The sequence below is a fragment of the Verticillium alfalfae genome, genomic scaffold (genome assembly GCF_000150825.1).
Source record: "Verticillium alfalfae VaMs.102 supercont1.2 genomic scaffold, whole genome shotgun sequence".
NCBI lineage: Eukaryota > Fungi > Ascomycota > Sordariomycetes > Glomerellales > Plectosphaerellaceae > Verticillium > Verticillium alfalfae.
The window spans coordinates 620,644-638,586 of NW_003315037.1; the positions used below are offsets into that span (position 1 = coordinate 620,644).

At 56.0% G+C, this 17,943-nt stretch overlaps 2 protein-coding genes across 2 annotated transcripts; one reads left to right on the plus strand and one right to left on the minus strand.

The window, feature by feature from the left end:
- Nucleotides 1-776: 776 nt before the first annotated feature.
- VDBG_01666 (protein kinase rad3) lies at nucleotides 777-10,832 on the minus strand (the record flags this gene model as incomplete). Its single annotated transcript, XM_003007432.1, has 16 exons — nucleotides 777-1,475; nucleotides 1,574-1,887; nucleotides 2,029-2,338; nucleotides 2,609-2,646; nucleotides 3,045-5,158; nucleotides 5,218-5,701; nucleotides 5,752-6,217; nucleotides 6,270-7,475; nucleotides 7,571-7,825; nucleotides 7,881-8,315; nucleotides 8,407-8,503; nucleotides 8,548-8,667; nucleotides 8,759-9,028; nucleotides 9,214-9,497; nucleotides 9,550-10,202; nucleotides 10,262-10,832. The coding sequence occupies 16 exons, from the start codon at nucleotides 10,830-10,832 to the stop codon at nucleotides 777-779; spliced, it is 8,316 nt and encodes a 2,771-aa protein (XP_003007478.1).
- A 936-nt stretch (nucleotides 10,833-11,768) lies between these two features.
- On the plus strand, nucleotides 11,769-13,596 carry VDBG_01667 (integral membrane protein; the record flags this gene model as incomplete). Its single annotated transcript, XM_003007433.1, has 3 exons — nucleotides 11,769-12,913; nucleotides 12,977-13,224; nucleotides 13,301-13,596. 3 exons carry the CDS (start codon nucleotides 11,769-11,771, stop codon nucleotides 13,594-13,596), a joined length of 1,689 nt encoding a protein of 562 aa, XP_003007479.1.
- Nucleotides 13,597-17,943: the final 4,347 nt, after the last annotated feature.

Genomic DNA, 17,943 nt, shown 5'->3' on the forward strand with positions numbered 1-17,943 from the left:
CCCCGAGACCGAGGCCACATCTCGGCGGGGGGCTTTCGCCGTTCAGGCCGCCGCTCGACGGCCGCACGCAGCCGTCCACGCCCTACTTGCCTGCGGTTCCGTATGAATCGGCGTCGCCGGGCTACTCGCCGGTCTCTCCGAGCTATTCCCCTGTGGGCGGGAGCCCATACGCAAGCGATAGTATACCTGCTCCGCAGCACATCACCTATAGCGAGATCATTTTTCATCACCCATCGACGAGGAGCAGAGAGCAATCCTACACGAAAGTCGTCGAGGCGTCCTTTGGAGGTTTCGGTGATGAAGAGGATGAGGTCGACAATGGTGTCCCCCAGATGGAGGATGAGGAATTCGACGGCAGTGAAGATGACTCGAAAATCGTCAACGAGTTGCTGGCAAAATGGACAACACTGGGGGCCGCATAGAGGAGAGGCAATTCCGAATGAAGTCTACGATTTGACTACGATATTCACAACTACGTAGACAGGCAGATACCAAAGGTTTGAGGCGAAGTCTTTTTGGCTCTCACCATATATGAAAAGCGTCGCCGTCACCCGTTCCTATATAGTACATAGTACAACAGGCATGGCCGAGGCCTGGCCTCGTAATCACCCGTACCCTATTCCAGTAACGCTTGCAGCAACACATGCACCTGCCTCAAGCTCAGACTGAACCGCATAACGTACAACTTCAAAGACAGCCGCTGGTCAAACCAGAATGACACAACCCCAGAACATAGTAGGCTACTGATGGCTCGCTACCACCCAAGAGGCACAACCTCAAGCTCCACCTGCACTCCTACGGCTCCTTCGCTTGGGTGCTGCGGCAGACGCATCGTTGCTGTCTCCCTCCTCAGCAACCTCTGTCTTCTTTCTTCCCTTGGCAGCGGCGGCCTTCTTGAGCTTGGGCTTGGGAGCAGGCTCCTCCTCGTCCTCGTCCTCAGGCTCCGACTCTTCCACAACAGCCTTCTTAGCGGCAGTACGCCTGCCCCCCCGCTTTGCTTTGGGCTCTTCCTCATCCTCGGCCTTGACAGCAGGGGCAGCCTTACCGCGCTTGGCCTTGACCTTTGTGACGGGAACGTCCTCAGTGTCCTCCTCTGAATCCTCCTTCTTGACAGCGGCCTTGGCACCTTTGCCCCTTGCCTTGGATTTCGGCTTCTCGTCGTCAGACTCCTCCGCCTTGACAGCGGTCTTGGCAGTCTTGCCCTTGGGCTTGGGCTTAGGCTTGGGCTTTTCCTCCTCGTCATTCTTGACTGAAGCAGCGGCGGCAGTCTTGGTGCGCTTCTTCGACTTGGTGTCCTCTGCGGCCTCAGGCTCGCCCTCGTCGTCAGCGGCCTTGCGGCTGCGCTTCTTACCCTTGGCAGGCGCCTTTTCGGCCTCTTCGTCCTTTGCGGCATCGTCATTCTCTCCAGCCTTGGCCTTGGTCACGGCTGCACGACCACGGATGGCGCGTTGGCCGAGCTTGTTGTACTCGGGATCCTAGGTGAGATTAGCATCATCGTTGCTGTCGAACCGTGACTTGCGCCATGGCTCCTGTTGGAGATGAGGCGCAAGGAATGGAAAGCAAGACAACATACACCATTGAAATCCTCGGGCGCAATGTGACCCTGCTCGACCGCCTCGCGAATCTTGGCCTGCAGGTCGGGATGATCGGCCATCTCATCATAGCCGTCGATAGCATCAAAGTCAAACGCGTCGCCGCCACGCGAGCATGTCTCGCGCAGGCCCTCAATCTGCTTGCCGGAGACGCATCCCCAGTGCTTCCAGCGGAAGCTGCCGTGGTCCTGGATCTCGGTCCACGTGCCGAAGCGCAGCTGGCCCTTGAGGCACTTGGTCGCGGTGGCCTTGCAGACACTATCCTGGCAGCCGGCGCGGTTGTTGGCGGAGACCTCTGGGAGGGGAGGATGGCATGTCAGTTTTGTGGTCGGCTGAGGAATGAGCTTGATGGATCTCGGCACGCGTCATGCATGAGAACGCGTGACGTTGAGACGCCTGGGTGCAGTGCACGCAAGCAGCACGGAAGGGAACTGACCGATTCGATAGGACGACATGTTGACTGCTTCTCTGTGCTTCGCGCTGTTGTGGGAATGAAGGGCACGCAGGAAAACAGCCGATACTGTCGGATGTGTCGCTGACCGTGAATGAGACGACGATAATTGTCTGTCGCAGAGGGGGTCGGTCACAAGCCTGGAGTCGTTGGGGCTCCGATGCGGGTTCTTGGAGAAGTCGCCAGGCGTTCGACCAACTGGCGTGACGTTTGGCGGGGGCGCACTACCTTTGATGGCAGCAGAAGACGGACGACGTGTGCTTGGGAAGGGCCACCACGAACCAGAGGAAAACTTCTAGTTTGCGGGGGGTTGAAGTGAATGAGACGCAAACGAAGGAGGGAAATTGGTCGTGGCCCGAGGCTGGCCAAGTTGCCGCGTGATAAGAAGGCGGCGCTGCTACCCTGGGCCGCGCCTGCCTGGCATGATGATGTGACATTACATTGTTGGGCAGAGGAACAGGCAGGAACCAGCGGGTGGTCCGCCGTACATGCCCTGGGAGACACCCCTAAAGAAGGAGGCTCCAGCGTCTCAGGAGTTGACACTTAGTATTACGGCGAGACTTACAGGGGCTGGCGCCGTCCTCTGCCTACCACTTACCTCACCTAAGGTAGGTGGTACCTTACCTATCTAGGTACCTTAGCAACCTACCTAGCTAGGTAAGGTAGGTAGGTAAAGTAGGTACCTACCCAGGTGCTCAGGTCATACACGACGAACCCTGTGACTCGGCGCGGCAGTCTGAAAGCCAATATAATAACCATATCAGAAAGATCATACTCGTCATATTCCCAACTCTGACAAACAGAACCATAACCATGCGCCCACCAGTACCACCTCTCTATACCCCCCTCTATACCCCCGTCTATACCCCCGTCTATAGGAAAGGACACCATCCAATATACATGGCCGACAGGTTTCTGGGATCGACCGCCTGGCTGATCAGCTCCTCGACGTATCCCTCCACACCCAGCGGGATGCTCTCATTCGGGAGCAATCCCCGTACCTTGCGCTTGATGCTGTCCACCACGTACGGCGGTTCCAGTCTGACCTCCCCCGGCGCCACCACCGCGCGGCTCGATTTCTTGACCTTTTGCAGGTCCAGCGTCGGATCGTAGATAAACGCCTCGAGGATCGTCATGAGCGTCTCCTCCTGCTGCCGCAGGATGCCCAGCGACAGCTCGCTGCACGCGCGGAACGGGCCCTCGTACCCGTGCATCCCCATCGCCGTCACCATGTTGTGCGTCCAGCCGGAACGCCACCCCGCTTCCGCCTCGCCCAAATGTCCGCCCTTTGTCGAAGAGGCAGTTGAAGTCGACGTGGAAGATGCCGCCGTTATCCTTCTCCAACAAGACGTTCTCTCCGTGTCTGTCGCCGAGGCCCAGAATCGTCCCCACCATGGACATGACGGCACACGACCGCGTGTACTTGAGCCGTGCCGCGAACCACACGGCCGGGTGCGGGAACTGCTCTATGAACCAGTGGTGAAGCACCGGCGGGAAAGTCCCGAGCACCCCCTCTGTGAACAGGTGGATGTTGCTCGTGCCCGTCACGGCGTCCTTCATCATGCGCTTGATGGCGTTGTAGTCGGGGTGCGTCCCGCGCATCTTGTATTGCTCCAGCAAAATGTCGCGCAGCGTCTTCAGTCCGTCCACCCACTCAATGATGCCGCACTCCTCGTTGAGCGGCGTCACCGCGTACGTCCTGATGTACAGCTGCCGCCGGCTCGATTCGGCATCGCGCTTCAGTGATCGGTTGATCATGGCGTTGAATTCCATCAGCCTCTGGTCCGTCCGCAGGTCGTCCTTGGGCTTGATGAGAAGCATGTAATTCTTTCCGTCCGACCCCCGCGCCGTCAACCGTCGCGGCTTCGCGAGCGAACCCAGCACGAGAACCTCGTCAAGGAACGAGTCGATCGTCACGACGTCGCGCGAGAAGGCCTTGTATCGGCGCACATTGTCTGCCAGCGTCGGCAGTGTCGCCGTGAGGCACGCCTCGATCGGCACCACCAGTGGACACGGTGTACACTTGTGATTAAAGTTGAGGTCGCGCGTGATGCTCGCCTTGGTCGTCCGGTTGCTCTGAAAGTTGCCGTTGTTGCAAGCCAGCAACAGCTGCTCCGCCAGCTTCTCTCCCATTCGAAGGAGCGTCTTGAGGTCGTAGCTGCCATTCTCTACTCTGGCTGACACGCTTCGCAGGGTTTGCAGAATCCTCTGGCCTCTCTCCCGCCTCTCCGTGGCCTGCTTCGTCGTCATGATACCAAAAAGACCCCACAACGCCTGTCGCGGATGCGCCTCCACCACCTTGACCAAGATGTTCTTCAGTCGGTCGAAGACGTGCTGGCTCGGGTGTGCGATACGGGCCACAATCTGGGGCAGAGCCGTATAAAAGATAAACGCCGGTAGCTTGATGATGTACTTGTCGAGGAATTTATGCAGCATGTTCAGCTGTTCGACACGTCTCTTGTGGAGCTCGCGTGACACGGAGATCTTGCCTTCGGGCGGCTTGTCGACTTGGGCCCCGAGCTCCAGCCAAAGCGTCAATATCCTGGGCAGCGTCTGGAACAGATATTTCGTGCCGTAGCTGAGCGACCGCAAATAGTTCTCGATGACCAGTCTCGCAATCTCGCCCTGCAGGTAGGCGTCACTTTGATGGTCAAGCTTGAGAGTCTGTTCTGACTCCATGAGTTTCTTGTAGTGTCTCCCCAGGAAGAAGTGTCCTTTTTCCCACATGGAGAGCGTCTTTGGTGCTTGTTGATACTTCTCTCGCAGGTTGATCACGTGTGTCTGGCCGGCAGCGTCTAGCCATTTAGCGAGCGTCAACTGCGCTCGAGCGGTCAAGTACCTCTGTTGCATGTCCATGCCCTTGGAAGAACTTGTACTGTTGTTGACTTGTGTTGCAAACTTGTTGGCGTCAATGGCGCCCTGCAGGACTTGTATCGCCTTTCGCGGGTGCCCATCCTTCCAGAGAAGCTTGGCATTCTCAATGACAGCCGAGTCATCTCCCAATTTGGACGCGTGGAGCACGGCGTTGAGGGACTGCTGCATCGAGTTGGCTTTCCTAGCAAGTTTTGCAGTGGATAGCCAGAGAGAGGATATGTCAATGTCTGAATAGATGGGTCTGAGTGAGAAATTCGTCAGTACTAATGATTTGCAGAGGAGACAACTGGTACTTCTTACTGCGAAAGCTGCATTGCGGCACGGCGGATGCTCAGAAGATATTGCTTGTCGTAGACATAGGCACCCAAAACCTCCAGACGACGCTCTAGAAGCTTCAACGTTGCCTGGTGTTGAGGGCCATCGACCTCCCGCTCCTGAGTAATGAGCTCAATGTCCGTAAGGATATGGCACCTCAACATGAGCTCATGCGATGCTTGCAACGAAGACGTAGCTGTGTATGTCAGGCCAGACGCAATCTTCTTTCGCATAAGGTCGAGCGTCTCTGTGAATTTCGTTCGGGTGGATTTTCCTTGACGCATTGAATCAAAGAGCCTCGCGATACCTACATTGAAATCTTCCATGAAGTCTCCATGAAACCTGCCAGCGTATTTGGAAAGAGTGTCCCATCTGCTTGTGGCCCAGGCTGCTTCGACTGCAAAGGGCACTATTCGGTTCTCCGAGGTGACGTCCAAGTGCATGCCCTCAACGTGATTCAGTAAAACGTCTGCTATTCGTTAGCTGCACTGCTCATGTCACTTTCCGTTCACGACATACCATGCTGCCCAGACTGCTGCAGACAGGTAAGCAGATCGACTTGAATGTCGACATTACTAGGTTCCTCCGCAAGCTTGATCTCGTACCACGTCTGCGCAGCTGTCCATCTGCCTGCTTTTCGGTGACTGAGAATTTGCTGGTTGACGTCGAGGACGTGCAGGCGGGCGGATATACCATCGAGTCCATCTGGCTCGTCGATTTGAGTGTATATATCCTGGAGTCTTTCCAGAAGGCGCGTCCGTTCGGAGGGATCGCCTTGCTTCAATTCGAGCTCCTGCGCATGGTGCTCGAGATAGAACAAGGCTCGTGAGTACTCCTTACAATCCATCGCTCGCTGTGATCTGAGCTCTGGTGAAATCATGCCGACGACAGACTTGACACGGTCCAGGGCTTTGAGGTCAGACTTTGCATTTCGACCATTCTCCTGCACCCACTTCATGGCGTAATCAAAAACACGAAAGACGGCCTAGATTATGTGAGTGGCTTGCCGTCGAATAAACAATGCGGCATGGACTTACTTCACAGTATAACTTCATGTCGTCTCGTTCTGCGTAAGTCGCGTCGTCCCTTGTTTGGTGTCGCAGGATGTTGACAAGCTCATTTGTAACACGATCGCGCTCACTCTGCGTGCTCTTGTTGCCTACAATGACGTGGATCACCAGGTAGGGAAGGAGGAATTCGGCGACGGAGACGTCCTTGACTCGGATGAGACGACTCAACGGCTCGAAAACAAGACGCGCATGTTCGTTGAGGGGGCGCTGCAGGAGGTCCAGAACGAATACTCTAACCCACTGGACGTACGACTTGCCAGGCTGAAAGATGGGATACTCTGCTGGTGGGATCTTGGCTGGTGCCAGCAGATATCTGGAAGTCAAAAAGGGGCTCAGGACCTCCCGCACACTCTCCGGCAGAGCAATCCACTTCCGGTAGACGCTATTTCCCTCGGCAGATCTCGTGCTGTTTGGTATTTTCGTCGATGAAGCCAAGGCGGACTGAAGGTCGACTTTCTGCATGAGATCCTGCATCGCAAAAGACAAAAAGCCTTGCAATCTTGTGTCAGTCGTGGAGAGAAAAGCTTTAACTAAGACCTCCTCCAGGATGAATAACACGAAATCTGTTGTCTCTTGGGAATCCTCAAAGTTGTGCAGCACAGCCATCGACTTTGACTCGCGCGTAGTCTCAATCCGGTTCGAGTCTAAGCAGCCGATGAGTCCAATGCATTGTGTACAGGCGCTGGCTACGACAATATCCGACGTGCCGACTTTTGCTGCACAGTCTAGCAGAGACCGCAAGAGTGTGGTGACGACGGTGTCGGGCTGCTCGCTGATGGCCGAACTGTGTAGGTAGCCCTGGTTGTCTTTGAGGTACTCCACCAGCTCTTCGAGCGCTAGGAGAACAACGCCTGAGTTTTGATGAGATAAGCGTTCCGCAAAGACAACGAATGCTCCCCGCGGGTCCAAAGATGGTCTCAAAGAAGAGAGCTTTGCTTCAATCCCGGAAAGCTCCGGTATGTCCTTGAGCGTCGGCAGAACCTTGATCGTCCTATCAACTACATCAGGGAAGTCCTTTAGGACTTGATGGATCAATGCCACTGCCATGGCCCGACATGAGTCATCGTATTGCCTCCAGTAGAATTTAATGATGAATATCGTGGGTTCCAGGAGAACCTCGATGTCTTCTTCTTCCAGATGAGTGAGCAGAGCGACCCAACATGACAACGCGGCCTTCCTCAGGTGGTCGCGTTCCAATGCGGATAGCAGGCAGGCGGTGATCTAAAATGTCAGCACAGATCAAGTGACCATGATTCAATATATCTTACCTGAGGCCGCGCACCCCGGACATAGGCTTTGCAGAGCCTGATCATCTCTTCCATGGCTCGAAGACACTGCAGTTGTTCCTCGACTGGTGGCGCACTCAACATGCGGTCGTTAATCACATCGACCAAGCGGGAAATCGACCCTAGCATGTAAGATTCGAGAAATCGGCCGATGATGTTAGCCGAATGTTTCTTGGATCTTGGCTCCCGGCTAGGAGCCATGACCTTTGTTGCCATCCAGGTCAAGGCGTGGACGATCTATGACAGCAAATCAGTCGAGAGTTCACGGATGGACAAGGTCTACCAAACTCACCCGCGGCTTCCTCTCTTCGTCCGCATCACTAGCTGCTTTGAGCAGCTCGAGGATGATTGCGACTGCCTCGGACTTCATCATTTCGGCAATGGTCGATGACTCGAATCTTGACGAGAACTCACGCAACCTCGACATGATGAACTCTTCAGGATCGGGCGCGTCCTGAATCAATAGGAGGGCCATAATGGGACCATTGTTGGAGCTCTCCATGAGGCAAAAGTACGTATCCTGCTCTCGACGGGCTTCGGTGATTTTTTGCACAACATCGCGCTTTTTAAGAAGCACAAGCCAGGGCAACGCAAAACGCTGAATGAGTATGAGCAGCTGATTGACAGAAATCTGCAGCAACTCGGCAATAGCTCGACTTATTTGTGGCCTAGCCACCATGTCCTTGATCGCAAAAAAAGCCAAATTGCCCCAGAAGGGCTCGAATAGCTGCGAGCAAGATATTTGCCGGCTCGTAGCGATGCTGAGTACCTATGCTCCTGGTTAAACGCCAGACGCAGATTTGGACGGAAACGCATACCTCGTTGAAAGCACAAGATGCTATCAGACTGTTGTTGCCTCCAAGATACTTGAGTAGTTGAAGCAGAACCAGATTCAGCTCGTTCCCAGACACGTGCCTTGATATGTGAGAGACCTTTCGCGATGATGACGATTGACTTACCTTCCAAGCTGGCCCCAAGCCATGATGTTTGTCTCGCTAAATCCCGTGACAGCCTGCTCAGAAATGCTCTTCAACAACGAGAGCGCGGTCTTCAGGTTATGACTCAAATATGATGGGTCGCTATTGTTGGATGTTGGTGGCCGCACGAACGTCGCCAGGGTCCGCCTGGTACATGTCAGCTGGCTCAAGTAGCAGACGTGAGAGTACCCACCCAGCAGCGATTCGAAGCTCACGAACAGAGCTCTGGAGAGACTGAAGACACCACTTCCCGAGCTCCGACGTCTCCAAGTCTAAAATGCCCTGATCGTCGGCATGAATTATTAAGCGTCGGAGGCACACCATAGCAACTATCCTGGGTCGCCGGGACGACAGAAACGATTCATGAGCAATGAGTTTCACGAATATACTTGTGACCTCACTCTTGGCCCTTCCATCAGTCTGCTTGGTGCGCGGTTCCGCAACGCTGCGTTTCGCACAATACCTACATTGTGGGCTCGAGGCCTTTTTGCTGTCTGCCTGAATGATCTCGTCCGCAAGACAGCACGTTCGGGAAAGCAAGTCAACCACGGTACACTGGTCGTTTTCAGACAGCTTTGGGTAGGCGTTCCTATATGGTCGTCAGCGGCTGGCGTCGGAGACATGCGTTCCTTAATGTGCCGAGCATACATGAAAGACCAGTTCAGGGAAAAGTTGCTGCTCCCCGGGTCTGCACCCAATATCTTGTAAATCTGCGCAACCAACTTGGGAAGCTTAGTGGACTCGAACGAGTTTTGCGAGAGCTTTCTGCGTTTCGGCTTGGGTTCAATAACGGACTCGGTCGTCGTCTTCAGGCCCAAGCGTTCCACTTGACGCTGCAGGTTTAAATCAGCAAAGAGTCCTGGTTGGCAATCCGGACTGAGTATGTCAGGTGGTGTCGAGCCTGATGTTTCCTTCAAAACCTGAATAGATCTCTGGTGAGAACGTCAGCATCTGCAATGCTACCCGAGGCACCTGTTAACGCACCCATATGTCACTTGACTTGTCCCACGAAGGGTTCTGGATAAGAAGACCGGATTCTGCGGGCAAAACGATCTTAGCCATGGAGAGGCGACCGATGCTCCTGTCATGCAAAGCCGCATGTGATAGACGAAGTAGCGCGCAGCAGAAGATCTGCTGCGCAGTGGTGGCTTCTTCGCCTTCGCTCGTCGTGAGTTCGGAGAAGTGTTGGATGATATCTGCACAGTGAAGCGCCAGGATGGTGTAAACCTTTCGTTTCGCAATTGATTTAGTGCCCTTGAAGTCCCCCGCAAGCAGATTCAGGGTGCTTCGAAGGACTCCAGACCGTCCGAGCGGCACAGTATGCTGCCAGCCTTCCAGGAGAGCTCGCAGGGAGAGCAGAGAGTCCGCGAGCCATGGACGGTGTGCGGCGAAGAAGTCGTCTGGCAGCATGGCATGCTGCTGCGACACAAGAGGGTGGCCAAGAATTTTAAGAAGACTTGATGCTTGACGAAGGCCAACCGCCATGCCCGAGATGGTATAGGTGCTCTGCTTGATGGTATGTATGGTAGCCTTTCCGACCAGAAGCTCCAATGTCCCATCCTCCGGTAGCGTGACCTGTAAAGACTCGTCCCGTCCGTTCATAATTGTATTCGTGTCTCGCAGTCGCAGCAAAAGCGCTGTAGGATGTTAGTGGCACTCAAGACTTCGGAACCATGGCTTCTGCCGCTCATCGTACCATTTGCAATTTCTCGAAGGTACACCGTGATTGAGGAGACCAGACACCACAGTGAATTATCAGATGAAAGAATGTCAAGTAGCTCATAGAAGAAGGTCTCTATGTCGGCTGTTAGGTCGAGGCAGCGGCTGTGACCAAGCAGACGCAGGATCTTGGGGAACACCCAGATCCACAGTGGCTCGTCGCCGCGCATTTCAAAGGGCGTTTCCGCAGTTTTGTACGCCAAGACAGCCGGTGTCTCCTTTATTATGAGCTTCAGGAAGCTGATCGCTTGGAGGACCTCGCTTTTCAGGTGTTTGCGGTCGAGGAATGGATCGTTCAGCTTGATGCCGCCGAGGACTGCTCGTATGAAGACATATGTGAGAAGGTGATTGTGTCGCAGTTGATCTTCGGGCGTCTTGAGGATGCCGGGATTGCTTTCGACTTCCTGGATCGTCGCCGAGAGTTTTCTCAGCTCGCTATTGTCGTCAGATCGGGACGATTTCGTCGACGCAGAGATGTTCTCCACGAGCTGCGCGGCGAGCGTGGAGGGAGGGGCATGGCCGCCAGACACGCCAGTTCGTGTCGCCATCTCGTTTCTGGCATCGTCTTGTTCTCTGCCGGGCGTTACAAAGCTGTCGTTGGATAGCAAAACCGCAAGTTGGTGTGTAGTCATGGCCAATCGCCAACTGAACGCGCTGGGATGGTGGGGTTCGAACGGCTGAGGAGCATGCGCGACACGAGCTCACGTGACCACGGACATGGATGTGTCCTTGCTTTTGAGCTCCATCCGTCTTGTCCACGACAGGCTGCCACACCCAATGCATTGCTTCTCTGAGCAGGGAGCGCGCAGTATCCCGCAATTCTCAATAGCTTTGGTTATTGGCACCTCCCAGAGCGCTGCATCGGTCAGAATGGCCGCACACTCTCGAGTAGTGCAGTATTGTCACTTAGCGCAAACCATCAACCTGAAATGATAGGCTCGCCATATTCACACAACGGACTGGCTGTAGGTGAGGCACTGACAAGCTTATACCACAGTAGCTAGCCAGCTAGGAAGTTGTCATGCTACGAATTGTTTTCAGTCCAGACACTACTACACTAATCTCGGATCGCTTTCACTTGATCAGTGAAGTCGGAACGTCATGGTGCTCTACCGGACATGTTGCAGCGGCAAGGCTCGTGTCGTCACACGCTGACAGTGGGGCATGTCATCGACGCCCTGGCGCCCTTGTCTGTCATCGTTGCTAATCCTTCTTCTACCCTGTCCATGGCTATCGCTGTTGCTATCGACTACATGCATCGTCATGGATACTCTTGTCGAGATTTGGGAGTGTACCGCATGATGCTGTTCTGTGCGCATGGCAATTGATCCATCCAACCTGGAAATACGATGATAGCTAACAAAACATGTGGGACCATGAAATGTACCTACTTGCCTACCTTATATAAGGCAGGCATGCGCTCCTCCGACAGGCGAAGCACATCAAAACTTAGTATTCCTAAGTTTGCATCAAGTTTGAGCACGATGGACTCGATACGGCCGCCTTCGGATCCTACGAACACGGCTCTACAGGCTGCTGCCTTCCAAGTGACACCCGCCATCGAACTCCAACCGATATCCGCACCACGACCCGTTGGCGCTACAAAGACATTCCATCATGACGATATCACACCCGCAGCTTCTGACCCGTTGGCGAACGAATCTACCCAACCGCTCTCGGGAGGTCGCGCGCCTCCGAACCCTGTGCCGGACACCGCCAAGCTCCAGGTCTCGAAGGCCAAAGGCGTCACCGTGATCGTCACACTCGCCGGCATGAGCTTCCTCAACACAATGGGCTCCGGCATCCTGACAGCAGCCCTCCCTCGTATCTCTCGTGACGTGGGCCTCCCAGAGGCGCTGATCCTGTGGCCGGCAGCCGTCTACGCCCTGGCTGCCGGTTGCCTGCTGCTCATTTTCGGGGCCGTTGCCGACGTGGTGGGGCCGAAGCGGATGTGGGTCGCGGGCAGTTTCTTGTTCATCGTCTTCACCGTTGCCGTCGGCCTCGCGCAGACGGGACTGCAGCTTATCCTGTTCCGGACCATGCTAGGCGTCGCCATCTCCATGTGCCTGCCGACGGCGGTCAGTCTCATCACCAACACATTCCCGCGCGGGACGTGGCGCAACGTCGCCTTCGCCATGAACGGCATGGGCCAGCCGCTGGGCTATGCCCTAGGCCTCGTGCTGGGCGGCATCTTCACGGACACGATCGGCTGGCGCTGGGCCTACCACATGATGGCCGGCATCAACCTCTGCCTGTCGCTGGCCTCGATCTGGTCGCTGCCGGCGATTCGTCAGGCGTCGGAGAAGAAGTGGACGCGACGCCTCGTCGAAGACATTGATTGGGTGGGCGCCCTCATCATGAGCGTCGCCCTCGGGCTCCTCCTCTACGTCCTGGCCATGACGTCCTCCTCCTACAGGATGCTCAGCGATGCGCCCAACATTGCGCTGCTTTCTATATCCGTCTTTCTGTTGGCGAGCTTCCCGGCCTGGATGGCGTTTCAGACGCGGAAAGGCCGGCCGGCACTGATTCCCAACCGGCTTTGGCGAAACGCGGCCTTTACCTCGGTTTGCCTGTCGGTATTTTTCTGCTGGGCGGCCCTCAATGGGATCCAGTATTTCACGACCCTCTAGTATGTATATCTATCATGGCGTGGCCTCGTCTGGCCCGTTGACCGCTGCTGACGAGACGACAGCTTCCAAGAGGTACAAGGGACATCCGCCATGACGAGCTCACTGCAGTTCCTCCCGCACGTCGTTGCGGGCGTGCTCACCAACATCGCCACGGCGTACCTCATCTCGCGGGTCAAGGTGCAGACGCTAGCCGTCGTGTCAGGCATCATCACCGTCGCGGCGCCGGTCCTCATGGCGACGGTACCCATTGATTCATACTACTGGCACGCGCCTTTCTGGGCCATGGTGCTTTCCCCGATTAATCCAGATGGTGAGTTTCACTTTCCTTCGAGGAGGCCCTCAAGGAGGCCCGCGTGGACCAAGACATGTGCTCACCCACCGCGCAGTCTTTTTCACTGTGTCGAATCTCGTCATCTCGGATGCCTTCCCGGCAGATCTCCAGTCGCTGGCGGGGGGCGTATTCAACGAGGTCGCCCAGTTTGGCAATTCAGTCGGGCTCGCGGCTACGGCGGCCATTGCAGCATCAGTATCTGAGCACTCGGGGATCGAGAACCGGGAAGAACGGCTGATGACAGGATATCGCGCGGCGTTCTGGACCATGTTTGCGGGCACGGTTGCCGTTGTGATCATTGTCATATTGGGGCTGAGAAAGGGGGGCACTGTCGGCAAGAAAGACGTGTAATAGTGCGTTGGGTTTCTGTAGATAACCAGCCGTCACCCAGAAATGACAGGAAGAATCGATCATGCAATGAGAAGCCACAAAGCACATCGAGTGAAGCCCTCGCCTAACATAGCAAGACAACAGGGATTAGGGAGATTCAGGGGGGTGATCGACGATCAGCAACATTACGACGTATTGCAGAAAACAAGGAAGTAGATCAACAAGACACCGCGTGTGCGGCTCTTGCGGGAGGGGCCCTCCTTATTTTTCCGTGCTTGGCTTGCGGCGGTACGGGCACAGAGAGAGGGGCCTGGCCTGGCCGCCTTGGTGGTGGGGCATGGAGACCGATGACATGGTGATATCGCGCCCGACGTGCCGTCAGTGAGGGGAATAGGAAAAGGGGGGAGGGGGGTGGTTACCAGATGGCGGCAGCGGTGGGGAGAGCCTGCAAGCGGGCGCCTCACCCAGTGATCGACCGCCAAGACAAACCAACGAATTCTGGAAGAAGCAAAAGAAGAACAAAGACAGACAGCGACGATGGTGATGAAGACAAGAGAGCATGTAGTCGGGGGAAGCTGATGCCCCATCATCGAGGCGAGACTTGTTGCGAAACGTGTCAGTCGTCGACTTGATTATTCGCGATACCAAGCATCTTGGCAGCGGGCGGCGTACGATGACCGACATGAAAGGAATGGACTCGTGAAAATTGGCACCAAGGGAAATCAAGGACGGACTGGGCTGAGCATACCGACGTGTCGGAAAGCGTCAAATCGATCATGGGGACCGATCTGCAAAGGTCGTCACCAAACCTACAACGGCTGAGAGCTGGACCGTTGACTGGATGGACCTGCTTCTACTGACGCCACATTGGGCTGACGAGGAGAGGTTCCACTCACCCCAAAAGAACCCAAGACTCGTGAGTTTGAGGAAGAGTGTTGGTGTATGGTATGGACAGGCTCGTAGCCTCCTCATGGTGGTTCGGGCAACGTCCTTTTGCGTCAAAGAGGAGTCGCTTCTCATCCAGCCATGAGACATTGACCTTGGGCAGTGTCGTGCTTGGCGATACATTGACGCGCGTTTGTCGGTCTGCTTCACCGCAAGAGTTTGTAGGAACGAGCAACACTGCATGCGTGCTGCAGTGTCTGTCTGTGGCAAGGCGGCCTTGCATGCTGGGTCCTGAACGAGAGACTAAAAGAGACAGCAGTTGACCTTTCCTTTCAGGATGAACAGCTGGCAGACGCCTTAGAATGGAATGTCCTCCCTCCCACCACCACCAGGTAGGATGGGATAGGATGGGGTGTGGCTGATGAGAGTCTTGGCGAGGCACCACGACTACCTACTCAATGGCTGCGTGTGTTGGATGCATCGCATGCACGTCAGGACTGTCATGTGTATGTTTCTACCCACCTTAAAGAACCGATCTCAAGAATTTGGGTTAAACTCCCTAATTTGACGCTTGCCTCCCCCTATCGACCTTTGCCCCATGGACTAAAATGCGAAAACAGGCTTTGTACGAAACGCCCGAGCAACAGTACAGATACCTGCCTTCCTCGAGGTACCTAGGTGCTTTCCGTAGGCCAATATGCATGGCATGCATCACCCGTGCTGGCATTGCATAACTTGCCTGCCTCACTTGCCGTTCCTCTTCTCAAATGGGTGACGCAGGCTGCCTCCTTCCCTGGTACCTTACTCTTACTGTGAAGCCGGCTACTGTCCGCCAGTAGCACCTGCGGCCAGGCGCGTGGAGGTGTGGCGGGGCAGCCGTAAGATCCCGATGGGGAGGCATATTATCCACTCGAGGAGTATCTGTTGCAGCGCCGAGCACCACCACGCAGCAAGTACGACCAGACCACCCCGCAGCTGCCACGGTATTGCGAGCGAGCGCCATACTAAAAAAGCAGCTGGGTGTCGGTGGTACGTGGAACCTAGCGTGCCCCTGCACGTACCTTCCTTCAGTCGCGCGATCCAAACGCCCCGGTTATTCGGTATGAAATCCCCGTCAGGCCCGTGTTCCCCCCTGCGTCGACGCCAAGCGACGCGTTATCGGTGTTTTGGCCAATCGAGGGACCTCCTAACCCAGATGGGACCCACTGCACGTGTGGTCCCCCGTTCGGCGGGGTAGGTAGTCTTTGCGGGCTGTTTACAGGGCAGGCAGGCTTGGCGGGGGGGAAGAAAGATCGAAGAAATGGGAAGAACGGATGGAGGTTGACGCGGCGAGCTGTGACGACAAGGCCCAAAGTTTCCCATCTTGACGCCAGCACCAAACCAAGACCAGTCGCCCAAGTGTGGGCTACTTATTTCTGGCCTTGGCGGACCACACGACCACACGCTCACGCCAGTCAATGACCCCGCGGTGACGGCGTCCACTCTCCTTCTCCTCTCAAGTCGTCTCTACCTAGACGTACCTTCCTCCGAGATGCTGACCTGGGTAATTGCCTACCTTAGGGTACCTTGGTAGGGAGGTGCTATCTATTGACCGACCGCCTACAGGATTGGGATTGCATAGTACCCCGGCTCTCGGCATCAATTTCTGACCACCTTGTACTACCTGCGACTTTCTCTCTCTGTGTCTCTCTCTGTCATCTTCCGTCTTTCCCTCACTCTCAGCTATATTCGTACCTTTCTCATGGGTCCTATCCGCCGTCGAAATTACCTCGGCAACAGGGCCCTACACCAACAAGGGACACGCAACACCTACATGCCAACCTGCCGCCGCTGTCTTTGACCTTGTCTTGCTGCTTGTCCTGCTTGTCTTACCCACCCGCACCCGGCTCCTCCCTGTGGATAAACCAGGAACACCCCCAACCAAAAGAAAAGGACCTGCACTGGCACCCGCACTGGCACCCGCTTTCTATCCGCTCAACTGTGTCGGGTTTATCCCCGCCGACCCAGCCTTTTTGGCCGGCCGTGTCGGTCACTTTTCCTCGCCTGGCTGGGCCGCAGCTTGGTCTGGGTCTTGGTCGAGGCTGGGCGTGTCTTGTGTCTCGCGCCAGGAACACGGCCAGTAGCGGACAAAACGTCACATCTCCTATAGGTCTCCGCCAAACGACGCGCCAGTGCCCCAAGACCGGCTCGCTGTCTGTCAGCCTGTCACTCTTGTCTGTTCTGGCCCGCCCCTTCTGCCTGCTTGCGCCGGCATTCCGATCTATAAGGACAGAAATAGGCCGCTATCGTGACAATTTAATCCCCCCCCTCTCCCACCTTCCCGCCTTACCTGTTCCTCACACCCACGTACATACAATACATGTGTGTTCCAGCCCTCTTCTTGGACGCCAGGCTTCTTCCGGACATCGCTGCAACACGCAGACACCTACACAAGCCAGCCCGACCAACCTCCGCCCCCCTGCCCATAGACCTCCAAGGTGAGCTGCAGACCCCTCTCACGTGGCCCCGCACCACCATCACATCAGATGTCGACACTCGATGGGGGCGGGATGGCAACCCTGAAAGGGGCATTCCACCCACCATCCTGCCCCTTCGGCTTGACCTGCTGCCAGCCCAGAGTAGAGTAGGCTGTCGGCCGCTCGGCTGGATCATGCAGCCAGCAGTGACCAGGAGACGGTCGGGCTTGCCTTAATCGCGCCGATCCCTGCGTAGGTGTGCTAACCCCCCTTCCTCTTGATAGAAGTCGCGATTGTCTCAGCACACGACACCTCTGCCACCACGCCCGTCTCACGCAGACGATCACCTGTCCTCCCTCTTCAAGCCGTTGAGGCTGGCAGGCACTGGAACGTCGATTACCGAACTAGCCCGGGCAATATATCCTACGCTCGCCGCAATCTTTCTCACACGACCTGCCTGAGCCTGCGAGCGAACACTTGAGCCACAGCACTCGAACAAGTTGTCACGAATGAAACGCAGCTGCTGGACAGCTTTCTGACACCATGACCGCAACTATGGCTGCCTCGCTGGACAGCCGCCATTTCTTCCCTGCGCGCGCAGAGGCTTTGACGGCCGAGGACTTCGAGACGGCTTCTATTCGCTCGGCCGCTCCGTCATACAGTGAGTTGCGCTCCTCTAGCTAGTGCATCCTGGCCTGAACACCTTGAGCCCTTGCGACAGCCCCAGGCTTATGACAAAATCTTTGCAGTCTCCGAAGCTCCCTCCTACCACTCGGTCGCTCCTTTCCCTGAAGCGATCCCTCCCTACACCCCGCCGGGTACGACAACCACCCTGCACAGCACCAACACGGCCCAGCCTCAGTCGAGAAGCCTCATCCCGGATATTATCAACCCGCGCGAGACCCCCCGGCAAACCACCGGTCTGCCCCCCATTCCGCCTCTGGGAGCCTCCGCCCGCGCCTCAGCCAGTTCCAATTCCACCTGGTCAACCGTCCGCGCAACCCCTGTTACCTCAACGTCGCCCGGC